Here is a 26,477-nt window from a genome sequence, read left to right on the forward strand (position 1 = left end):
TAAATCAATGGCATTCTAAAAAAAAGGCAGTATGTGGTGCGACCACTCTTTATACTAGTCAGCTGCCAAAGGACATCTCTATTAAGGCACAGGAACAAAGAAGCAGTGCATGTTTGTATGCATGCAACGGCGCAAAATGACAGTAACGTGCTTGTGCGTCAATTATTTGCCAATTTCCTGGCTGCTTGCTCATATGAGGGTCTTAACGAACCATGAAGACTTGGTAATATTAAAGCCTGCGTGGACCACATACCTGCAGCGAGAGGATCAACTCCAAGGACATCCTTCTTCTCATCTCATTATAAGCAGCCACGAGTTAAACCTGGTGATTACGGAAGGGTGTTTAGGAAATACAGAGGGGAAATTATGCTACAGAGCTGATTCCATCAACAGTGACACAAGAGCAGTACTGGAAGGTCAAGATCAGCAGCTGCTTCTCACTGTCTGCGTTCTGCCAAGGCTGTGACCTGAAGATGTAGAATCATGTCATTCTGGTCAAGAGAGATGAGCACGTTTAAAAAAAAAAAAAGAAAAAAAAGCCACCATTGACAATAGTGTTATCATGAAATGCAATACTATCACCCTCAAAAGTGTCCTTAAAATATGCATTTCACCAAGAAGATCACCAAATGCATCGATGGACCAGCTTTGGCAGCCTCTTGTGTTCAACTGAGTGGTGCGTTTCGCTTATGCAATTTTGCAGCATGCAAGGTGATGAGATATGAAGATGCGAAATGATAACGTTAGTACAATGAAAAGTAAATGAACATGACTGTATTAAAGGTTTTCCTTCTTTCCAAAATCACATATTATAGATTTGATCATACATACACATACATACATCTTCTGTACCGCTTGATCCTGTCACGTCGCGTGCCCGCCAGCGGGTGGCGGGTTTTTTCCTCCGCCTGTTCTGCACACCGGTTCGTAATCTCGGACTGATTACCCTCCTATATGAAGTGACTCCGGCAGTCCTCTCACTGCCGGAGAATTCCTTACCGTGCCATTGCTCTCTCGCGCTATTATCGTCGTTCGATAATTCTCGCTGCCCTATTGCCTTACGGCCACTACCATCGTTTATTCGCGTTGCGACCAAATTGTTATTGCTATAGTTCTCCGATCTCTGTACTTCCTCGCTCTTTATTGTTTCGCGAGCGTTTTCGGTTGTCTTCCTTATTTCCTGGTCCTTATTTGACCAGCGTTTTCTGTTACCGGTTTTCCCTGTCGGGCTCTTTTTGTTCATTATTAAAACCCTTTTTGTTTCTTACAAGATCTTTTCGTGTCTGCCTTTTCCTGGGATCCACCTCGTTTTTTCTGTTGTGCACGAGGCGATTTCTCATCGCCTCGGGCTCAACGTGACAGATCCTCATGAGACTTCTAACTTGAGATTTCTCACAAGCAGTGTAATGAATTTTGATCAAGTTATTAAGATTTGATTATTTTTTTAATTCGTCTTTGCTTGAGACCTCAGCTAGTTACAGTATTTATGAATGGTTATTATAGCACTGCTAGCCCTTTTGCACAATACTGAATAAATTAGTATAAAATTACTGAATGCTATTTTTTTAAATTTTGGTAAACTACATACATAGTCAAAGACACACAAATTATTAACTTATCATCCATCCACCCATCCATCCATTTTCCAATCCGCTTTATCGTCACAAGGGTCTCGGGGCACGCTGGAGCCTATGCCAGCTGTCTCCGGGCAGTAGGCGGGGGACACCCTGAATCGGTTGCCAGCCAATCGCAGGGCACACAGAGACGAACAACCATCAACGCTCACACTCACACCTAGGGGCAATTGAGAGAGTTCAATCAGCCTGCCACGCATGTTTTTGGAATGTGGGAGGAAACCGGAGCACCCGGAGAAAACCCACGCAGGCCCGGGGAGAACATGCAAACTCCACACAGGGAGGCCGGAGCTGGAGTCGAACCCGGCACCTCTGCACTGTGAAGCCGATGTGCTAACCACTGGACTACCGAGCCGCCCTAAATTTGATCATGTAAAGTACAAATAATAGTACAGTACTAAGTTTTGCAATCGATTTAATTTAATTTGTATTTTCCACAGTGGCTTAAAAGTAAATTAGACCTCACCAGACAGAGAGAGTGCTTTCTCCCGCTTTACACTAGTGAGCTAATGAAGAAGAACTTAAATGATCAAACGTATTGCATTTAGCTCATCAACAGGACTGAAACAGCAACCAGGAAAATATGGATTTTTTTGCAGTCCCCCCCGCCCCTGGATGCACCTCATAATTTTAGCGGTATTGACACAATTTTGGCAGCACATTCAAGGGGATGGAAAGAAACTACTTTTATTGAGTGCAAAGAAATGGCTAATTAGCTTACAGCTGACTCAGTCCACTTTTGCAGCTTGCGTGACAGGGAGGGAACAGCAAAAAAAAAAAAAAAAAGACGTACTGTACATTTTCTTGACGGGGCTAAAAGTGTTATTTATGAACAGCATGTTGTAAGGCCTGCAGATTTTCTTCATTTTACCATGCATTTGAAATTCTGTTTACCCTCCCCAGGATCTTTAGATTGGGTAACTCTTGGTGTCAGCAATTGTAAGAGCAGCTGCAAGAAAGATAGAAAGTAAATGAACAGACTCCGTTATGGGAAGGGTAATTTTACCTGAGATTTACTCTAATAGTCTGTATGAAGATACCTGATTGTTTTGCTCCAATTTCTTACATTTCCTGAAGCCAGCAGTGGTTTTATTTATTGGCTTGAGCATTAAAGCTCATTACGGTGAGTGGTCCACCATTACAGTTGCCACATAATTATGACGCTGTTTGAAAGGAAACAAAATCAAAGTCACCATTGCCATTTTGATTCTCGTGAGAATTAGTTGTCACCCGCCAACCTCCTCATCCCTCAAAATAAAATCTTCTAAATTCTTCACAAATGACATTGAGACATGATGCGAAGGATTATTTCTAAAATTGGAAGCAACCTTCGCTCGCTGCTCAGTGGCTGTGTCTGTCTACAAAGAACAAGGACTTCGAAGATATCTGATATGTTGCATATGAAGAAATTGGATTCCAAATTAAAGCAGTTTCCCAAATTTGCACTTCTTGACAAAAGACTACGGTACGTTTGGCTGAAGGACAAAGTAACTGAATGGGATTCCAATTTTGTGTGAAATTATTCGATTAAACATTTACACTGGAATGTACTCGATTCATCATCACCAAAGCAAAGCATAATTTTACATTCCTCTAAGAATGAAAATTAAAACACTCTTGGATTTCACTGAGCTACTCATTTTTTTTCCTTTGGTTTTACAGTGTTTAAAATGTCAAAATGCCCAATGCACATCCAGTATGCACACAATATGCAGTATTTGTAGCATAAATCAATATTCATTTGCTCATACAAACAACACCCAGCAATATACTGTGTAATTATTTTTGATCTGTGCAAACATTTTGGTATCTGGCACATCAGTATTGAAGATGTAAATACAATATTTGCAGCAATCCTGAATTTTGTTTAATCACTGCAGCATCTTGATAATTTAGAACTCCCAAGGTTAATTATGTTGACACATTTATCAAAGAAAGAAAGAAAAAGAAAATACACCCAAGTAACTTAAAAACATACAAAGAAAAAAACCTTGCTGACAAATTATGTGCTTGCCTGACCATTTTTGGTCATGCCCCAAGTTTGGGAAAGGTTGGTTTGAAATGTGATGGGTTCGACTAGACTATAGGACAAGTTTCTGAGTTGGATTGTTGAATGGACATGTCTGTAACCCAGCAGGGCCAGAGTGTGGTTACACAGATTCTGCACAGTTCTGACAATATCAAAGCCAAGATGGAGCCTCCAACTCTCAGCCGTCATTCTGGAGTCTCTGGTGGTGGAGTATTTGTAATTCCATTCAAATGGAGCAGACAAATTGCTGTTGGTGTTCCTTGCTATCCATGTCTGCACCCTATCCTCCATCTCTAGGCCAATAAACTGGTAGAGCTTGTTGGCCATGTGTTTCGGGTTAAAAGCTAGGTCTTCATATCTCACTAAAAGGTAGCGGCCCTGCAGCCAAGCCGGTCTCTGCAGTCCTGCTTCTGCAGACGCCACCATGTCCTTGCAGGTGCTGGTGATCTGCGATAGATCCACATATCGCGGTTGCCGTCCTGTGGCGTTCCAGATTTTCCAAGCACGGAATTGATCTGAAAACGCTGTCATGCGTGAGGCGAGAATGGCTCGAGGGTCTCTCACCAGGTGAATGATCTTTAAGTCCAGACGCGGATCTTCAACCAACGTTCGCAGGTCCTTCACCTCGGGGATGCGAACAGTTTTTATGGCTACGTGGCCTCTTGTCTGGCATGACTTTGATGCTAAGGTTAGGTTCAAGATGTCGCACTTCTTGGTACACCAACTTTCTTCAGGTGGATCCAGTGCTGCTCCATTCCCTCCTTCCAGACAAACAGGAGGAGAACAAAGGGCATGACTCGAGCTTCTACGAAAGAAGGAATTAGTGACATGGTCCTGGGGCTCAGGGCGGATGTAACTCTCAATAAAGTGAAGGTCGCATTTGTACAAGTTGAGCAGGAGGTCTCTGTACGCTCCCAGCAGGGCCCGGCGGTCCAAAGTACGACGAATCCTGCCACTGGAATTTGTGAATGCCTGCTGGACGTGGTAAAGAGGTTCGAACATGTAAAAGATCTCAGGGTGCTGATTGAGCAGCTGTCCGGTGAAGGATGAACCGCTGCGTGTGGTGGCAAACAGTAGGATGTGCTTCTGAGCGGTCTCCATCGACGTCCAACTGTCATCGCAAAGAGTTTTCCAATTGGATTCTTTGAGGAGGAAAAAAAAACAGTCTTCAGTCCATATGCAATTGTATTTTCTCTTTGCATCATATTTCTTCTGGGTTTTTTTTCGGTGTGGAGTTTGCATGATCTCCCTATGCTTGTGTGGGTTTGTGGGTGCTCTGGCTTTCTTCTGCGTTCCGAAAATAGAAACCGCAGGTTAGGTGCATACTCTAAATTTCCATGTGTAGAGGGTTGTTTGTCGATACATGCCCGGCTATTGGTTGTCTAGCGTGTACCCTGCCTGTCACCCAAGGTCAAATACACCAAATAACATACAGGTGGTTCCAAAAATAATCATTTTAAAAAGCATTTGACACAGTTGACCATGAAATACTTTTAGCAAAATTAATTACAATACATTACATTCTTCATAACAAGCTTTAAAGTGGATGAAATCATTTGTCAATAACCGAACACAGTGTGGTCTGGTCAATATCAACACACCAGTAGTAGAGTGGCCAGTAGAGGTCCCGCAGGGCTCTATACTTTCCACTTGCTCGATACCAGTTCTTTTTTTTTTTTTACTTATATACTGTAACTGATCTACCAGACCAATGCCAAAGTACTCAAAACAAATGCATGCCGACAAAAATAATCCCTCACCCAATAAGAGAATCCCCCACATATCATACGATCAAAAGTCATCTAAAAAAACTGCCTCAAATCCAACCAATATTGCGCTCAGTACAGTTGTTCGAACTTCATGTCACATGATACTTGTAGCATGTGCCATGGTTGCGCATTTTACCTAATAATGTTTGCACACACATACAGTATGTATGCATCCATTGTATGTGCTTGTCCTGTACTCTACCACTAAAGCTTTCAACTGGATACAGTACAATATGTATGAATGCCTTATAGCGACTGTATTTATCGAGACATTTTGATCGTTGCATTGATCCTCCCCAAGAGGCAGAAGAGAACCAACACATCTCGACTTTCTTGCACATTTTAATCGACACTTAATTATTTTTAAAAGATTTGTAGTAACTGAAGCACTAAATATTGAAAGCACTTTACTACTTGCACTTAGCCACTTTAGGCTGTTGATTAAAAGTGACAGTGTGAACTATTGAAGGATTTTCTTCCATATTTAAATGTGGCTGTCTATGTTTTATGTGACCTGCAAAGAGACTACGAATGTAAATTAGGTGTATGCTAACTTTGGGACATTTATGCAGGCCATGTACCAGTTTATTGTCCCTTTTAAATACATAATAAAATGAAAATAAGATTTCAAAAAGTAGGCTCCATTTCAAACGTGACCCTGGACAAAACAAGTGGCATGTACGATTGGATGGCTAGATTAAAAAATAATAGACCGAAATGAAGTCTTATTACACTAAGTATAATGTATAAACATTTCACAACAACACTCACTTTCCTTGGGTGCGAAGCAGCAGTCTGAGCATGAAAGCTGAGACTTCCTAATTTCTGGCAGTCTCCACCAGCTCCACTGAAAAGACACTGGGGTATTCCCAGGCCAAGAGTGAGTCCTTCCAGTGTGTCCCTTAGACCTGAACACAGGCCTGGAACACTTATGAATGTTACCCGATCAGCTCACATTTATAAACAACCATATGTGAGTGTGGGATCATAAATCTACCAGTAAATCAGAACCAGAAATCTGGTCCAGAAATCTGGGAAGATTTTAATCTTCCCAGAAATGTCACCGTCAGCTGCAACATATGCGGAGCCTTGGCAGAGTCCTTTGTCAATGTGAAACAAATGTTGCTGCTTGAATTGTACAGGTACCAAATGACCCGCAGTTCTCCCGGTGATTTTGGCTCATTCCTATTGGATACCAAAAATAACAGATTTGAATGCCTTTTCCAAATCACACATCCTGATTGGGCGAACTTCCATGCCTGCCCCAGTGCCTTGGTACAGTATACATCGCACTTTGGTGCACCTCCTGGCTCGGAGGTTAGGAAACTGGGCTCACCGCAGCTTTCTTCAGAAATACAGCAACGACTGCTATGCTTTCCAGTATAGGTGTACAATATATACTGTAGAATATAAAGTCTATATAGTTTGGACACACTGCTTCTTAAAAAATGGGACCACCAAGTCTTTTTCTTGAAGGATGGGGGGGGGGGGGGGGTAATATGATTGAAAAGAGGTGGTTTGAGTAATGAGGGGTGCAACAGAGTTCTGGACCAGATGGAGATTATGTAGTCACTTGTGAGGGAGGTCTCATGTGTTATTTTGTATTATTTTGTCATTTTTTAAAACTTTTCTTTTGATAGCGGCGCGGACACCCGCAGGAGCTCCTCTTGTTTTATGTTGAGAGGGAAGAAATTTCATCTGTGCTGTATGTTACATGTTACACATGCAGTACATTTGACATTAACGTTTTATTCAATCCAATCCAAAGAGGAGAGATTTGTAGTATTCAATATGGAAGGTAACAAGACTGTCAACCAGGGTAGCGATGAGAGAGGGGTGGAGCCCATCGATCTTGCATCGGTGGAAGTAAGCATTCGGTGTTATGTCACTGATGGGTAAACTGAATGATAGTCTGCAGTCGAGGATGACGCCTCAGATTCTTAATCTGAAGTGAAAGTTAGATCAAGGAGTGACCAACTCGAGATGGTAAAGCTGTCAACTTTGGATAATGTACAGTAAATGCGGTGCCATTTCAGATAATTTTGGTTTTGTTGCTGTATAATTTCATGACTTTAGATGTGAACCAGGCGTTGATGTCTGATAGGCAGGATATAAGGGTTTTGTGTTTATATGTGTTATATATGATATGTTTTATATGTGTTTACAGGAGAGGTGGAGCTGGGTGTCATTCGCAAAGCAATGGAAAAAAAATATTACTGGAAAGTAGTACCAAAGGGGAGGAGGTAGATGGTGAAAAGCAGGGGCCCTAGGACAGAGCCCTAGGGCACACCTGAAGTCACAGGGAAAGCGGCGGAAATGCGACATTCACTGAGATAAAAGCGGAATGCGCCTCAGTGTGCCAATGGTTTTGCACTATTTATTTGAGGTTAAATACATATATTTGCTGGAGAAATTGGCCACCTCTACGCAAATGAGTCTCAATGATTAACAATGTCTAATTAAAAACCACCAGTGCAAATAGCCACACGCCGTTTGAGTGAAGCAAATGAATAGCTAGTGTAAACTTGGCGCTCCTCTGTGGAACCCTCTTTTTTGAGTGCATGCATTACGACCTACGACATTACAACAATGGGAGGGAACACGTATGTACATGTACAAGACATGTCATCCTAATTGATGTATATATTGTTAATGTTAGATGTTTGGACTGGTTGGGGTACCTCTGTGATGTCTGCTCCGACACTGGTAAACACCCTGACAGGGTCCAGCGAGTGAGTCCCTCAGGGTGCGAATGGCTGTGTACTGGACTCCCAGTGAAGCACACACCAGCAGCAGCACTGCCTTCCAGGAGCACTCCATCCTGTTCCTCCACCCCGATGGCTCTACATCCTTCACACTGATCATGCACACACGCACACACACACACTCACGCACACACACAAACAAAGACAATGAGATTCCATTTTGATTGATTTGGTCATTTTAATACAAGTACAACTTTTGCTCATTTCCTATGTTTCTGTGGCTATGCTTAAGGGCCCTTGAAAGGTGCAGGCCTTTTTTTAATCAGCTTTTTTTTTACTTTGAATGCAAGTTTTGTGTGTTAAAAAAATATGCATATATATGATAAGTTAAGGGCGGCCCGGTGAAAAAGTGGTTAGCTCGCCGACCTCACAGTGCAGAGGTCGTGGGTTCGATCCCGGCTCAGCCTTCCTGTGTGGAGTTTGCATGTTCTCCCCGGGCCTGCGTGGGTTTTCTCGGGCCACTCCGGTTTCCTCCCACCCACATTCTAAAAACATGCATGGCAGGCTGATAGAACACTCTAAATTGTTCCTAGGTGTGAGTGTGAGCGCAGATTGTTGTTCTTCTCTGTGTGCCCTGCAATTAGCTGGCAACCGGTTCAGGGTGTCCCCCCGTCTACTGAACAAAAACAGCTGGGATAGGCTCCAGCGTGCCCCGAGACCCTTGTGACGATAAAGCGGATTGGAAAATGGATGGATGGGTGGATGGATGATAAGTTAATAATTTGTGTGTCTTTGACTATGTATGTAGTTTACCAAAATTAAAAAAAATAGCATTCAGTAATTTTATACTAATTTATTCAGTATTGTGCAAAAGGTCTAGCAGTGCTATAATAACCATTCATAAATACTGTAACTAGCTGAGGTCTCAAGCAAAGACGAATTAAAACAATAATCAAATCTTAATAACTTGATCAAAATTCATTACACTGCTTGTGAGAAATCTCAAGTTAGAAGTCTGTTAAACATATTAAGGTGGCTCTGGTTTAGGTATTACTTTCTTAGTGATAAATGAATCTTATTATACATCTTGGTCAACAATCATTCTTTCAGTTGTAGAGATTGCTGCTTACACCAGTCTCCATTCTTACCTTACAGCTTATTTTCTGAAATCAGCAAATCTGTTTTAAGAATAGATATGTTTTTCTTTTTTTTAATCTGTTTAAAATATATTTTTTGCTCGTGCATCTTAAGTCCCTTAAAAATTCTTGTCTGAAAGATTTTTTTTCCTAAAGGAAGACAGAGTCCCAAACAATAAGAGCAGTATACCAGACACACAGTAGCCTTATTTCAATAAATGTTCCTGCCTTTTGGGCAATTTAGCCTTAAATACCAGCTCAGATAATAGCCCAAATGCCCACCTTGTCTTTGACAATGAAAATGCTAAACTTTCTCTTGCACACTTTTGACCCTCTTTGACCATCCAGAATGCCGCTGCCCGCCTCTTGACTGGTACTCGTAAGAGGGAGCACATAACTCCTACTGTGGCATCCCTTCACTGGCTCCCCATTCATTTTAGAGTTATTTTCAAGATCCTCCTCTTTGTTTTCAAATCTTTGAATAATCTCACGCCACCTTACCTCTCTGAGCTCATCCGCCCCTATGCACCTGCCCGGCGTCTCAGGTCTGCGGACCAGACATTATTAGAAGTACCAAGAAAGTAACTAGAAAACTAAACTGAGTCTCAAAGGGGATCGAGCGTTTTCTGTTGCTGGTCCCTCTCTCTGGAATGACCTCCCACTGAACATTCGGCAAGCCTCCTCGCTGCCCATGTACAAAACCCTCCTCAAAACTCACTTGTATTCTTTGGCATTCGACTCAGCATGACTTAGATTTGTTCTTGGTTCTACTGTTCGGTGCTTTCTCCCGTCTTTGTTACCGATTGATTTTACTGTTTATTGTATTCGTTAAATTGCTCCATGTACAGCACTTTCGATGTTGTGATGGCTGTTTGAAAGTGCTCTATAAATACAATTGATTTGATTTGAGTTGACATAAGGAAGCAAAAGCCTTTTTCGTAAGGTATCTATAAAATCGGCAGACATCCATTTGTCCTAGTCTTTGCGTATAAAAGCAATGTTGGTTATTCACCGAATAGGCCTGACTCTCCATCACTCAAAGTGGCTGTGCTCAGGTAACCACAATCAAAGCCACAATAAATGATACATCACATCGCTGACATTATTGCTTTCTTTCTGTCGCTTTGTTTTGCAAGTCTGCTCCTTGTTCATCAATGCTGCGTATGTGTCCAAGTTGCAGACTCAGATGTGCATCGAATTGAGCTGCGATCAGCTTTTGATGTTCCATTGATCATTAACAGCACCAAACCAAAGACACTGCGGGATGCAGAAAAGAAACAGATCTGCCATCATAAGAAATTCCGTTTGAATACAATTACAAACCAACAGCAATTACACGATCAACCCTTCAGGAGGAAATTGATTCTTCATACACTTGTAACAACACAGGAAATGACAAACATTTATACATGCATTTTGTAATTATGACCTCTTTTATTTTATGTCTGCTTGGGGAAATAGATCTACAAAAAAGGGCTGCTAATTTGCAGTAGCAGGGGATGAGTTTTGGACGCATGCCTTCAGTGGGTATTTAAGTGACCTATTCCATCTCTTAATAACACCATCACATCGTAAAATAATACAGTAATCCCACGCGATTAATGGGGACCACCCGCGATAAACGAAAATCCGCGACGTAGCGACCCCCCCTCCCCCCCCCATATAGGTACATATGGGAGGTACCTACACATAGGTACATGTACATAATATTTATAAGGCCAAATTTAATGGTATACATGCATGTAAAGTAAAATTTGAAGTAATTAACATGACTTAATGCTGTATACTAATAAATTTTAAACATGTATGTTAGGTTAGTTTATGAATAGCAAAATAAAGTAAACATAAAAAAAAATATGTATTTTTTTTTAAGTCCGCAAGAAACTGCGAAAGTCAGCCAAACAACAAGTCACATAGTAATAAACATGACTTAATGCTGTATACTAATAGATTTAAGCATGTATGTTAGGTTAGTTTATGAATAACAAAATACAGTAAACATTAAAAAAAAATGTAAGTCCGCAAAAAGTCCGCAACAGTCCGCGAGAAACTGCGAAAGTCAGCAAAACAACAATGAGTCACATAGAGCAACATATACAGTACTGTACGGCATGTATATGAAAAAATAAAACATTAATTTAAACAAAAATTATGCATATGTTTGAAAAAATCTGCGATGCACTGAAGCCGCGATAAACGAACCGCGAAATAGCGAGGGATCACTGTATACAGAAACGCTATATAACTACGTATGGCATTAAAGAAGAGACATTTCACGTATTTGAGGATGAGAACCATTATTACTGAAACAAGAAACACAGTTACCTTTGTCTCAATGTATATATAATATACAACCTATCAATATGCATCAACTTCAATCAAATCCAAACATTTGCACTGCAATATACTGGAGCAGTTTATAATCAGTCTTCATCAATATTAAAACTATAAACAACAACGGCAGCAGACATTTATTTCTTTTTTTGCTCCTGCCTGTCTCTGTAAGCTAACTGTTCCACTCATTCCTACTGCTCTGAGAGTGTCCCAAAAATCAATTTCTGGATTGAAACAAGCAATGCAGCAACAGTGGTGTTTGGCCGAGCCTCATAAAGTCAAATTTTTCATGAAAAATGCAAATGAAATTCTAATCACTTCCGACATTGTCTTCCCCTCTTCATCAATCACTGGCGTGTATTTTTAAGGTCAACAAACCAGAGGGACAAACATAACTGAATAAGTCAGAGGATGGAAACCTACTGATGTCACTCTGAGGGCAGTGCAGAGTGGTGAATGTAAAATCTGACTCATTAACAGCGATTTGAATGATGTGTGTGGTTGACACCCGCATTTGGAATTCTGTAGGCGTTGGGCAAGTAATATTTGCATGGCAACAAATCAAAGCTGAAATCTGATTGTACCAAAAGAAAATTCACGCACAAACTACTGGAATCTGCACTGCGAAGATACACTATGAAATGAAGACAAATGACTACTAGGAAGAAATTATTCGCATTTGATGTAAGTTTTAAATATAGATCCGTACTTTTGATATGATTTATGACAGCAGAAAAAGCCATTAAGGCCCTGCAAATATTGCACATTTTGGACCAAAATTCTTTGTCTGGGCGGCATCTTGGTCGACTGGTTAGCATGTTCGCTTTACAGTGCAAAGGTACGAGGTTCAATTCCGGCCTTCCTGTGTGGAATATGCATATCCTCCCCCTTGCCTGTGTGGGTTTTCTCTGGGTACTCTGCTTTCCACCCACATTCCAAAAACATACATGGCAGGTGAATGGAACACCCAAGATCAGTGGTTCTTAGCCTGGGTTTGACCGAACCTCAGGGGTTCGGTGAGTCGGTCTCAGGTGTTTGATGGAGCCTCTGCCATGCAGGGTGAGACACACGCGACCCAACATGTTAGTTAGTTATAGCACGCCCGCTTGGCCATCACTGGCTGCAGATGATTACATGACACTTCCTGTCCAATCAGTGCTGTGGGAAATTTAGTTTGCTTAGTATTCAATGTGTGACTGTCGTGATATTATGTTGTAAAATAAAAACAAAAAACATACTTATCTCTTGAAATTGTATTTACTTTTTTTCTGTTTTTAATAAATGCAGTTTTTTAAATATCTTGAATTGTTAATTTTTTTTTTTTTTTTAAATCACTCATGAAGGGTTCGATGAATGTGCATATTAACTGTTTGGGTTCGGTACCTCTAAAAAGGTTAAGAACCACTGATCTAGATTGTCCCGAGGTTTTTTTTTTTGTGAGTGCAAAGGGTTGTTTGTCTATGTGTGCCTGGCGGTTGGCCAGCAACCAGTTCAGGGTGTTCCCCTCCTACTGCAGATCTTCCTTTTTCCACCTTCAGAAAAAAGAGTGTGCCACAAGCTACGTATACGTCAATACCTTTACTATAGCCACCTTTGCATCATGTGCATGTGGTCTTAAGTGGGAAATAATTACTACTGGCTCCTACTGTACTGCATTATTGATAGGAACAAAGTAATAGGACATGGGAATAGAAACCGCTAATGTGACCAAGTTACCCATTACATTCCCACTGCAACATGAACATTCTAATTTTCCACCGACAAAATGAATCGCAAGGTGTGTACCTCCACTCCACTCTGACAAACACCTGCACAAATTCATACCTTTTTTAAATTATACCATGTCTTAAAATAGTACTACCTAGTAAAACCTAGTACTCAGTTGAGTCAATAAACACCCAAGCTCAAGTTCACCCATGACTCTGATGAGAAAAGCACTATAGCAAATGGATGGATGGATGAATACATACAGTTTTATCTACTAAATCTGGCGTGACACTGCATTTCTGTCCTGATTGCAAGATTTGTCACCATGATCATCTTTGTGTTCTAAGAAAACCAAAGCGTCTGTGTTTTCGCTGGGCTGCATCTGCCGCATAACTAACTGGCTGACCTGTGCGATTCCACAGCTACAGGTTTTCTTTTTCTTTCCACTCGTGATCAAACTGCCAGCTCCTCACATCCTGCTGCCCTCCGGAGAAGGAAGACAGATGCTTCAGTGATTTAGAGCATATTGATATGCAAGCCTTCTGTCCTCCCCTTGTTTATAAGTGCAGCACTGTAGACGATGCTATATTGCAGTAGTTCTTAACCTTTTTAGAGGTAATGAACCCAACCAGTTCACAGTACATTCACCGAAACCTTCATGAGTGAAAAATAAACAAATATTTTTTTTTACAAATTCAAGATATTTTAAAAAACACATTTATTAAAACCAGAAAAATATGAATAACATTTCAAAAGATAAGTATCCTTTTTTTTATTGTAATATTGCGACAGTCACACGTTGAATAATTGGCAAACTAAATTTTCCACAGCACTGATTCGACAAGCAATGTCATGTCATCATCTGCAGCCATTGATGGCCAAGTGGGCGTGTCATAACTAATTAACATGTTGAGTAGCGTGTTTCTTACCCTCCATGGCAGAGGCTCCATCGAACCCCTGAGACCGACTCACCGAACCCCAGGGGTTCGGTCGAACCCAGGTTAAGAACCACTGCTATATTGTGTCAACAGCTGGACGGTGAAGACAATGGTTTCCGTCTTTTGTATCCCTGCAACAAGCATACATACAATAAATATCCCACAACAGTGTTTGTAGAGTTCATAAAAGCCTCTGCAAGACAAACCAACCAAGTGCCAGGAGTGAAGGAGGATAACAGGTGCTGCTGCTGAGATAACATAGCAGTAAATGTGTTGAACATAATGGCATTGTTGCAAGTACACACTATGTGGAACACAAGGCAACAAACGAGGTCAGAGGTAGATGATGAGGGAGGGACTGAGGGATTTAGAATGCGAGTGATGAACATGAGGTGCTTTTGATTTCCCGGTATGGTGTTGCTCAGTAAAGTCCATAATCCTCAGGGCAAAGCTGTTTATTATAACAAAAGATAGCCAATCCCATTATTTTTATTTCATATGTCACCCATATGCACACACACTGTACATAACAATACCAAAAAAAATGAAACAATAAGTCATAGAAAATGTACAAAATAACTCCAAGTATACGTACTCTTAATTTTTATGACCAACAACCTTTAAGGATTGTTTAAAATCTAGCATTAGCTACCCCAAATTACTTCAAAAGTGCACTACCCCGCGATAACAGAGCCTCAAAGATGAGACAAAGGATGCAGCTTGTCCAGCACTATTATGCCAATAAACATGCACTCACACACACACACACACACAAACACGAAGAAAATACAAACAGCTCAGGGAGACTTAATCGGATTATAGTCGTCGCAAAGATGCATTTTACTCTCGCGCAAAGAGAGAGGGGAGCACCACATGATCTTTTAGTACCAACACAGACACAAGTGAAAAATACAATTCAAAATGTAAGTTTGCATTTTAAAATATAAAGGTGTAAATATACCTGTCACAAATGATTTGACATTAACAAGCCGGACGGAACGTTGAACTTTTTGTGAACCTTTGTAGGTGCTGTATTGAGAGAGGGAGAAGAAAGAAACAACAAAATTGCAACATGCCGTGCTGTAATTAACAATGAAAAGTGTAACCTCCTCACAGACTCACTATCATGCATTAAAAAGTCTGATCATAGCTCCTCTTTATAGACATTCATTTTGCAGCTCGGTGTATGTAAACGCAGTAAAAACAACTTGAATGGTTTCCTTACCGCAAGCCTAGTACTACAATGGTCCGGTCGTCTGTGGTGCTTTTTTCCCCCCCTTTCTTTTGGTTTTGTGTGTGTGAGAGAGAGAGATGCTGAGGAGCCGGTGCAGGAGTTAGGAATGGAGATGCGCCAGAGCAGCGGGAGGCTGAGTGAGGAGGAGGAGGAGGAAGAAGAAGAGGAGGAGGGAAGTGGGGGCAAGAGAGCACATCGGCTTCAACTGAAGTCTCCAGATTGGTTGCAAGATTGTATTGTTGAGCCTCATCCTGCACATTTTATGGTGTGCATAGTGCATGCTCTGTTGCATGCTGCCTGAATAAATAATGCCTGATTTTAAACCCATGAATTGATTTCGTTTTGTACACAATGGAAACCGGAAATGTGTGCTCTTCTTTAAGTGTAAGACATTGCTCATATCTTGGAAGCAGCTTTCATCAGCTGCTGTCAGGCATTAACAATCACTTCTCACTATGAACATAAGCATCATCAATTTACCCTCTCTCAATGTAATGTTCTTAGCAGGGATTTTTACTAACATCAAATGAATCAAGATGACACACGTACGTGCACGCACACACACACACACACACAGGCGCGCACGTGCACACACATTTGCACAATGACCTTTGTGATCCCTCATTCAAGTGAGGATGACTGCAATCATCACGTATGTTTCCGATTTCCATGTACAGAGCATTAAGTTCAATATCATGGCTCATGGGGGTCATTGTGGGTTCAGATTCAGCAAGTGACAGCATCATCAGTCCTAGAAAGGGATCTTGGGTGGAGGTAGAGACGTGTGTGTGTGTGTGTGTGTGTGTGTGTGTGTGTGTGTGTGCGTGCGTGCGTTAAGGGTGTGGAAAATAATCGATATTAATCGATACATCGATGCGCACGTGCGCGATCCGAGTGCATCAGCTCATTCACTGGGTACGACGCGATTGACGTGTGAAATCGCGATTCATCCCGATGCATTGATGGGTATCGGTAAAATCCGATTCAAGCGCAGTTTTATTCATGTTAAACTTCACATATCTGCCCTTTCCTAGGCGCAATGAATGCACCATCATTGCTTTGCGTTTTGTGTTGAATACGGACACTAGCCGTGCGTCACATACAGTCCAGTACACAACTAGTGAAACATTATGGAAGTTAGCGCAAGCAGCAGCAAGGAAACTACTATATTTAATGCAGCCGCAACATTCAAATCTTATGTTTGGAAATACTACGGCTTCGAAAAGAAAGACGGAAAGCTTGATAAAACCTCCGTAATTTGCAAGGAATGTCGCACTAAGAAGCCATACAACGGCAGCACCACAAATATGCAGACCGACTTAAAACGATGGCACCAGATCACCGACAAGTTTCCCTCCCGCTCCCCCGCCCAGTTCCTCGTCGGACACCGGAGAAACTCTTGGTAAACCAGGTCAGGATCAGAAAAAAATTGCCTCTTATTTTGGGAGTCCCCTTGCAACTCACTGTGACCGCGCAATGGCTATAACTAAGGCCACTGCTTATTTCATATGCAAAGACCTCCAGCCTTAGCGTGGTGGACAACGAGGGTTTCAGACAGCTCGTGCACGTTTTGTAACCCAGGTATAAAATACCAGACAGGTCTGTGTTCACTTACAAACATATTCCCGATGTGTACAACAAAGTGAGAAGTGAGATTACTGTGTCGCTGAACAGTGCGCAAAGAGTTGCACTTATAGTGGATGGGTGGACATCGTGTGCTATAGATTCATATATATATAAATCCTCATCTCACCCAGAGTGCTCCGACCACCACAGGCACGACTGTCACCTTTACCTTCCAGGCTCTCTCCAGCTCCTCTCTGAGCCCTTGGTATTTCTCGAGTTTCTCATGTTCCTTCTTCCTGATGTTTCCATCACTTGGGACCGCTACATCCACTACAACGGCTTTCCTCTGCCCTTTATCTATGATCACGATATCTGTTTGGTTCGCCATTACCATCTTGTCAGTCTGGATCTGGAAGTCCCACAGGATCTTCGCTCTGTCATTCTCCACCACCTTCGGAGGTGTTTCCCATTTTGACCTGGGGGTTTCCAGTCCATACTCCGCACAGATGTTTCGGTAGACTATGCCAGCCACCTGGTTATGGCGTTCCATGTAGGCTTTCCCTGCCAGCATCTTGCACCCTGCAGTTATGTGCTGGATCGTCTCAGGTGCCTCTTTGCACAACCTACACCTTGGGTCTTGTCTGGTGTGGTATATCTGGGCCTCGATGGCTCTGGTGCTCAAGGCCTGCTCCTGAACAGCCAGGATGAGTGCCTCTGTGCTGTCCTTCAGGCCAACCTTCTCTAGCCACTGATAGGACTTCTTGAGATCAGCCACTTCAGTTATGGTCCGGTGGTACATCACGTGTAGGGGCTTGTCCTCCCATGATGGTCCCTCTTCCAGCGCCTCATCTTCTGTTCCCCATTGTCTGAGACATTCTCTGAGTACGTCATTCGTTGGAGCCTTCTCCTTGATGTATTCATGGAGCTTGGAGGTTTCATACTGGACAGTGGCTCTCACACTCACTAGTCCCCGGCCTCCTTCCTTTCGGCTTGCGTACAGTCTCAGGGTGCTGGATTTGGGATGGAACCCTCCATGCATGGTTAGGAGCTTTCGGGTCTTAACGTCCGTGGTCTGAATCTCTACCTTTGGCCACCTTATTATTGCTGCAGGGTATCTGATCACTGGCAGTGCATAGCTGTTTATTGCCCGGATCTTACTCTTGCCATTGAACTGGCTTCTTAGGACGTGCCTCACTCGCTGGAGGTATATGGCCGTAGCCGCTTTCCTTCTTGCCAGTTCGAGGTTGTCATTGGCTTGTGGTACACCGAGGTACTTGTAGCTGTCCTCAATGTCTGCTATTGTTCCTTCAGGGAGTGAGACCCCTTCAGTGCGGACTACCTTTCCTCTCTTAGTCACCATCCGACTACATTTCTCAAGCCCGAATGACATCCCGATGTCACTGCTGTAGATCCTGGTTGTGTGGATCAGGGAATCTATGTCCCTTTCACTCTTAGCATACAGCTTTATGTCATCCATGTCGAGGAGGTGACTGATTGTAGCTCCATTTCTGAGGCGGTATCCATAGCCTGTCTTGGTGATTACTTGGCTTAGGGGGTTCAGTCCAATGCAGAACAGCAGTGGGGAGAGTGCATCACCTTGGTATATGCCACATTTGATGCACACTTGGGTAAGTGGCTTGCCATTGGCTTCAAGTGTGGTTTTCCACATCCTCATCGAGTTCGCAACGAAGGCTCTTAGGGTCCTGTTCACCTTATACAACTCGAAGCATTCAGTGATCCATGTATGTGGCATCGAGTCATAGGCTTTCTTGTAATCAATCCAAGCTGTGCACAGGTTGGTACGTCGGGACCTGCAGTCTTGTGCGACTGTTCTGTCAACCAGGAGTTGATGTTTGGCTCCTCTAGTATCTCTACCAATGCCCTTCTGTGCTTCGCTCATGTATTGATCCATGTGTCCACTTATCTTAGCCGCAATGATGCCTGACATGAGCTTCCATGTTGTGGAGAGACAGGTTATTGTCCGATAGTTGGATGGAACTGCACCCTTCGAGGGATCCTTCATGATCAGGATCGTTCGCCCTTCGGTTAGCCATTCTGGGTGAGTTCCATCCCTCAGCAGCTGGTTCATTTGTTCTGCTAGGCACTCATGGAGTGCTGTGAGTTTCTTTAGCCAGTAGGTGTGGACCTCTCTCAGGGTCACCAGCCATTGTGCACTGCTGTTATGTGCAACCTCCTTCTCCCATATGCCTTTCCAGTACCTTTCAGTTTCCAGTCTTGGTGGGTCAGCTCTGTTGTTAGGACCCTGCCACTGAGCGTACACTTTCGCAGGTTGTGTTGCGAACAGCCTGTTTATTCGTCTGGCCTCATTCTCTTTCGTGTCCCGCTTTAGGCGGCTGGACAAGGCTTGGAGCCTTTGTTTGGCAGTTTCGAGTCCTTCAGGTATGGTCATCTCGATGTACCCCTCAGGTATCGGCCTTTTCATCACACCTCTCTGGGCCTCCGTCAATTGACTCACATCTTTCCGGGCCGCCTTGATCTTAGCCTCCAACCGTCTTTTCCATGGTGGGTAACGTATCTCATGGCTTCCATGGTTGCTCTTATAGCCCAGAGTCTCCAGGATCACTGATGCTGAAGCGTATATCAGCTCATTGGTTTCTGTGATTGTTACGGTAGGGATCGCCCTCAGTGCTGCATTCACACTTTCTATGAGACTTTCAGATGGTACTTCACATAGCCGTTGTAATCGGTTTCTAGGTTGCCCAGCTTTCATTCTCGCCATGATCTTAGCTTTCAGGTCAGTTGCTGCCTCGCTCAGCATTTCATTCATTGGGCCTTGCCTCCCAATCTCTTGTATGACCTCCTCCTCTGATCTGGCAGCCTGGGGCCCTTCGCCATGGAACCTGCGTTGTACCTCATCAATCTCAAGTTGTGACAGCAGTTGCCGTTTGTGGATGTTGGAACACTGAGCTACTAGTTGTTTCGTGGTCAACCGTGACTGTGGGTTTCGAAGTAACCATTTAGCCCACATTCTCTGCATGTAACCCCTCTGACTAGGGTTGCTTGAGTAGTAGCATTCCAACAGAGCCATGTTATCGCCTCTCGCCCATCTCCGCTTTGTTCCAGTAGCCCATTTTTCATCAAGGTGCTCTGCTATCCAGCTATCCAGCCGCTATATATATATATATATATATATATATATATATATATATATATATATATATATATATATATATAAATCCTCATCTCACCCCTCGGGTGGTGTCCGTCCCTCATTCAGCTCGGGTCCTCTACTAGAGGCCAGGAAGCTTGAGGGTTCTGCGCAGTATCCTTGCTGTTCCCAGCACTGCACATTTCTGGACTGAGATGTCCGATGTTGTTCCCGGGATCTGTTGCAACCACTCATCTAGTTTGGGGGTCACTGCCCCGAGTGCTCCGACCACCACAGGCACGACTGTCACCTTTACCTTCCAGGCTCTCTCCAGCTCCTCTCTGAGCCCTTGGTATTTCTCGAGTTTCTCATGTTCCTTCTTCCTGATGTTTCCATCACTTGGGACCGCTACATCCACTACAACGGCTTTCCTCTGCCCTTTATCTATGATCACGATATCTGGTTGGTTCGCCATTACCATCTTGTCAGACTGGATCTGGAAGTCCCACAGGATCTTCGCTCTGTCATTTTCCACCACCTTCGGAGGTGTTTCCCATTTTGACCTTGGGGTTTCCAGTCCATACTCCACACACATGTTTCGGTAGACTATGCCAGCCACCTGGTTATGGCGTTCCATGTAGGCTTTCCCTGCCAGCATCTTACACCCTGCAGTTATGTGTTGGATCGTCTCAGGTGCCTCTTTGCACAACCTACACCTTGGGTCTTGTCTGGTGTGGTATATCTGGGCCTCGATGGCTCTGGTGCTCAAGGCCTGTTCCTGAGCAGCCAGGATGAGTGCCTCTGTGCTGTCCTTCAGGCCAGCCCTCTCTAGCCACTGATAGGACTTCTTGAGATCAGCCACTTCAGTTATGGTCCGGTGGTACATCCCGTGTAGGGGCTTGTCAACCCATGATGGTCCCTCTTCCAGCGCCTCATCTTCTGTTCCCCATTGTCTGAGACATTCTCTGAGTACGTCATCCGTTGGAGCCTTCTCCTTGATGTATTCATGGAGCTTGGATGTTTCATCCTGGACAGTGGCTCTCACACTCACTAGTCCCCGGCCTCCTTCCTTTCGGCTTGCGTACAGTCTCAGGGTGCTGGATTTGGGATGGAACCCTCCATGCATGGTTAGGAGCTTTTGGGTCTTAACGTCCGTGGTCTGAATCTCTTCCTTTGGCCACCTTATTATTCCTGCAGGGTATCTGATCACTGGCAGGGCATAGCTGTTTATTGCCCGGGTCTTATTCTTGCCATTGAGCTGGCTTCTTAGGACTTGCCTCACTCGCTGGAGGTATTTGGCCGTAGCCGCTTTCCTTGTTGCCAGTTCGAGGTTGCCATTGGCTTGTGGTATACCAAGGTACTTGTAGCTGTCCTCAATGTCTGCTATTGTTCCTTCTGGGAGTGAGACCCCTTCAGTGCGGACTACCTTTCCTCTCTGAGTCACCATCCGACTACATTTCTCAAGCCCGAATGACATCCCGATGTCGCTGCTGTAGATCCTGGTTGTGTGGATCAGGGAATCTATGTCCCTTTCGCTCTTAGCATACAGCTTTATGTCATCCATGTAGAGGAGGTGGCTGATTGTAGCTCCATTTCTGAGGCGGTATCCATAGCCTGTCTTGGTGATTACTTGGCTTAGGGGGTTCAGTCCTATGCAGAACAGCAGTGGGGAGAGTGCATCACCTTGGTATATGCCACATTTGATGGACACTTGGGTAAGTGGCTTGCCATTGGCTTCAAGTGTGGTTTTCCACATCCTCATCGAGTTCGCAACGAAGGCTCTTAGGGTCCTGTTCACCTTATACAACTCCAAGCATTCAGTGATCCAAGTATGTGGCATCGAGTCATAGGCTTTCTTGTAATCAATCCAAGCTGTGCACAGGTTGGTACGTCGGGACCTGCAGTCGTGTGCGACTGTTCTGTCAACCAGGAGTTGATGTTTGGCTCCTCTAGTATCGCTACCAATGCTCTTCTGTGCTTCGCTCATGTATTGATCCATGTGTCCACTTATCTTAGCCGCAATGATGCCTGACATGAGCTTCCATGTTGTGGAGAGACAGGTTATTGTCCGATAGTTGGATGGAACTGCACCCTTCGAGGGATCCTTCATGATCAGGATCGTTCGCCCTTTGGTTAGCCATTCTGGGTGAGTCCCATCCCTCAGCAGCTGGTTCATTTGTACTGCAAGGCGCTCATGGAGTGCTGTAAGTTTCTTTAGCCAGTAGGTGTGGACCATGTCCGGGCCTGGTGCTGTCCAGTTCTTCATATCTCATACTCTTTCCTGTATGTCTGCCACTGTTATGGTAGCTGGGTTCTGTTCAGGGAGGTTGCTGTGCTCCTCTCTCAAGGTCACCAGCCATTGTGCACTGCTGTTATGTGCAACCTCCTTCTCCCATATGCCTTTCCAGTACCTTTCAGTTTCCAGTCTTGGTGGGTCGGCTCTGTTGGTAGGACCCTGCCACTGAGCGTACACTTTCGCAGGTTGTGTTGCGAACAGCCTGTTTGTTCGTCTGGCCTCATTCTCTTTCGTGTACCGCTTTAGGCGACTGGACAAGGCTTGGAGCCTTTGTTTGGCAGTTTCGAGTGCTTCAGGTATGGTCATCTGGATGTACCTCTCGGGTATCGGCCTTTTCATCACACCTCTCTGGGCCTCCGTCAATTGACTCACATCTTTCCGGGCCACCTTGATCTTAGCCTCCAACCGTCTTTTCCATGGTGGGTAACGTATCTCATGGATTCCATGGTTGCTCTTATAGCCCAGAGTCTCCAGGATCACTGATGCTGAAGCGTATATCAGCTCATTGGTTTCTGTGATCGTTACGGTAGGGATCGCCCTCAGTGCTGCATTCACACTTTCTATGAGACTTTCAGATGGTACTTCACATAGCCGTTGTAATCGGTTTCTAGGTTGCCCAGCTTTCATTCTCGCCATGATCTTAGCTTTCAGGTCAGTTGCTGCCTCGCTCAGCATTTCATTCATTGGGCCTTGCCTCCCAATCTCTTGTATGACCTCCTCCTCTGATCTGGCAGCCTGGGGCCCTTCGCCATGGAACCTGCGTTGTACCTCATCAATCTCAAGTTGTGACAGCAGTTGCCGTTTGTGGATGTTGGAACACTGAGCTACTAGTTGTTTCGTGGTCAACCGTGACTGTGGGTTTCGAAGTAACCATTTAGCCCACATTCTCTGCATGTAACCCCTCTGACTAGGGTTGCTTGAGTAGTAGCATTCCAACAGAGCCATGTTATCGCCTCTCGCCCATCTCCGCTTTGTTCCAGTAGCCCATTTTTCATCAAGGTGCTCTGGTTCCCCAGCACCTGACGCAGACCTTGTTTGGCCGGGCGACGTCTGAGCCGGCATGTCATTCGTTTTATTGTCTCTCATCATTGTATGAGGTAGGCATTAGCGTGAAGGATCTTGCCCAAGGACCCACACTGGATGGTGTTATGTGCTCATTTTTGCCCCAAGCGGGATTCGAACCACCGTCTCCCGTATGCCAATATATATATATATATTTATTTATTTTCATATAAGACACTCAGTGAGAATAGTCTGTTTGTGTTTACACTATAGCAACAGCTGTGAGTCTCAGGTGCCAAATTGTTTACATTTTCTTTGCACAAAACCCAATTGTGAAAGGGCTTAAATAAGTTGTTTTACAAGTTCTACTGTTTATAAGGAATAAAGTGGTATCCTTTTTGTAATACCATACTGAATTCCATCTTTTTAAAAGCTTTTTTTCTTTGCTCATTTGCATCATGTTTAATTGCACAATATCGCAACAAATTGCATTGTATCGTATCGGATCGCATTGATTTGAACGTAATGTGTATCGAATCGTATCACATCGTGACGACGGTGAAACGTATTCCATGTATCGTTTAGGTATCGCATCGCTGGCAGTGGATCGAGATGTGTATCGAATCGTCCTCAGTGCTGAGATTCACATCCCTAGCGTGCGTGTGTGTGTGTGTGGTAGTGGGCGTTCTGCTCGTTTTTATAGATCATCTCCTGCTCTGACTCAGTCACATTGACGTAAGTATGTTCATTGAACAAAAATTGGTTTGAACAATGACTGTTTTTGGATTGCACATGTACCTGACAAATCCTTTTAGAGGATAATTCCTTTTTTTCATCCTATAGTGGCCATGGGTATTCCTTTACTCATCTGCAGAAAGGCATCAGGCATTTAATGGAGTCCAGGGTGTAACCTGTCTTTCACCAAAAGTCTGTTTTAATAGGCTGAAGCTCACCTGTGACCCCACTGTCACAATAAAAATGGAAGGATAGCCAAGTATTGCATTGCTTAAGATTTGAGCTCTCATATGATATGTCTACTCAAGTTTGAACTTGCTTCACAGCTGTAAGACCAAGATAATGTATTGTTTGTCATATGTTTTATTACTTTATAGTCTTCCGCAGAATTTCGCGATTGCAGGATTTACCGCAGATTTCAAAGCCCTCCGTAGAAATCAACACAGTCTGCAGAATCTAGGGCCAGTCCAGAATATTTTTTTTACGTGTAGTTTTCATCCTGGCAGCATGATGTCACGGTCCGATAGCAGGGATCTAAGGCTATACTCACACTGCGGGCAGTGATGCCCAATTTGAATTTTTTTGTTAAATTCAATCTTTTTATAATAATAATAATAATAATAATAATAATAATAATAATAATAATAATACATTTTATTTGAAAGCGCTTTTCATCAAACTCAAAGACACTTTACAAGAGCTTAAAACACAGGATAAAAATGTGCATTTAAAATAAGCATACATAATTTACAAAAGCACATTTAGATGAACAAAAGAAAAATGGGTAAAAGAGATTAAAAGGTATTAAAAGCATAGCGGAACAGGTGAGTTTTAAGGGATGATTTGAAGGATAGGAGGTCAGTACAGTTGCAGATGTGTTGTGGTAAAGCGTTCCAGAGGGTGGGGGCGGCGACAGAGAAGGCCCGGTCCCCCCAGGTTTTATGTCCTTGTTTACATAAGAAAAACAAATCCAGAGTGTAGGGGCTCATCTTTTTATCATCTCGTATCTACAGAGGAGAGATGTGGGAGGAGGGAGAAACATTTTGGGGAAATGAGATGAGACTTTCCAATCCCTCGTTTTTTGGAGACATCTTACGAAGAATGATGATGTCACCAACATGCAGTTTGCACCAGCTAGCCCCCGCGAAGCAAATGAATAGCCAATGGGCCTTTTCTAAGTCACTCAGTAGCATAGTGAAAGGACACTGTGAGTTCCTTGGAATGCCTGTGATTTGGTGCCGACCAGTTTAGGATCTACCCAGTCAACTGGCCAATTACTGGGATAAGGTCCATCATGGCTGCGAATCTTGCGAGGATAAGTTATTTGGAAAATGGATGGATGGATGGATAGATGATTTAGAAGTCATCATTTGGAAATTTGAACATTGTCAGAGATTTATAGAAAAAAAGCGTTGCATTTTGATATTTGTTTCCTAATTATTGCAAAAAATAATTAACATGACCAGTGTCTTCACATAAGTAGCCTAATAATAGCATAGAAGGTAATTTTACCAAATTTATTTAAAATGTATCAAACTGGTATTAATAAGTTCCCAAAAAGCAGCTCGAAGCTTGAACAATGTTAATGACCCATTTATAATAGAAGATAATTGCACTTACCGAGAGGCACGACTGGTCTTTATTGACTGGAGGGATATCTTTTTGTTAAACCCGCTACTGCGGGTTTAACAAAAAGAGTGCCTTTAGAGATTCTGAAAAGCAGGCACAATAAAATATACTTTAAAAGTGGAGCTCCACAAACATGCACACAAACTAACATTTCTCTAGCAATATGGGCCTCTAACATTAGAAGGCAAAGGTTAAACCATGCCAGCACACACAAAAGACAAAAAGCGGCCAAGAAAACATAACAAGTGATACAAGAGCCTCCTGTCCTCTACGTCTCTCAGTGTTGATCCCTTGCTTTGCCAGCTTCAAATCCCCAGTTCTGAGGAGCTGAACGCCCCCTCATCATCTGGGTAGGATTCGTATAGGAGAAAGTGTTTTTTTTCTTTAGCACACAAACAGAATCATTCAACATGTTCCTCATATCCCCTGCATGCAACAAATACAAGTGTGTTCAATAGTCATATGGATGTTCGGGTTGCTCTCTCTCTCTCTCTCTCTCTCTCTCTCTCTCTCTCTCTCTCTCTCTCTCTCTCTCTCTCACTCTCTCGCTCTCTCGCTCTCTCTCACCATGTCTAAATTCCACATCTGCAGCATACTTATCATGTCAGATTTTCACCCCCAAATTGATGGAAGAACTAATTTCGTTTCACTTGA

The 26,477-nt window shown here is 43.3% G+C and overlaps 2 protein-coding genes across 5 annotated transcripts in view; one reads left to right on the forward strand and one right to left on the reverse strand.

The window, feature by feature from the left end:
- mterf2 (mitochondrial transcription termination factor 2) overlaps positions 1-26,477 on the forward strand; it is a 95,137-nt gene that overhangs the window by 43,252 nt on the left and 25,408 nt on the right. The gene's annotated exons all lie outside the window — the stretch shown is intronic.
- On the reverse strand, positions 2,296-25,967 carry si:ch73-62b13.1 (Carbohydrate sulfotransferase 1-like). Of its 3 annotated transcripts, XM_052061747.1 has the most exons (6): positions 25,815-25,967; positions 15,478-15,619; positions 15,214-15,281; positions 14,244-14,383; positions 8,114-8,289; positions 2,296-4,805 (listed from the first exon to the last, which is right to left on the reverse strand). In XM_052061747.1, the coding sequence occupies exons 5-6, from the start codon at positions 8,250-8,252 to the stop codon at positions 3,637-3,639; spliced, it is 1,308 nt and encodes a 435-aa protein (XP_051917707.1). In that variant the 5' UTR covers positions 8,253-8,289; positions 14,244-14,383; positions 15,214-15,281; positions 15,478-15,619; positions 25,815-25,967; the 3' UTR covers positions 2,296-3,636. The 3 variants fall into 3 exon arrangements, with proteins under 3 accessions (XP_051917707.1, XP_051917706.1, XP_051917708.1); XM_052061746.1 differs by lacking the exons at positions 14,244-14,383; positions 15,214-15,281; positions 15,478-15,619; positions 25,815-25,967 and having other exon boundaries at positions 8,114-10,368; XM_052061748.1 differs by lacking the exons at positions 8,114-8,289; positions 14,244-14,383; positions 15,214-15,281; positions 15,478-15,619; positions 25,815-25,967 and adding an exon at positions 6,204-6,644.

The sequence above is a fragment of the Hippocampus zosterae genome, chromosome 3 (genome assembly GCF_025434085.1).
Source record: "Hippocampus zosterae strain Florida chromosome 3, ASM2543408v3, whole genome shotgun sequence".
Taxonomy (NCBI): Eukaryota; Metazoa; Chordata; class Actinopteri; order Syngnathiformes; family Syngnathidae; genus Hippocampus; species Hippocampus zosterae.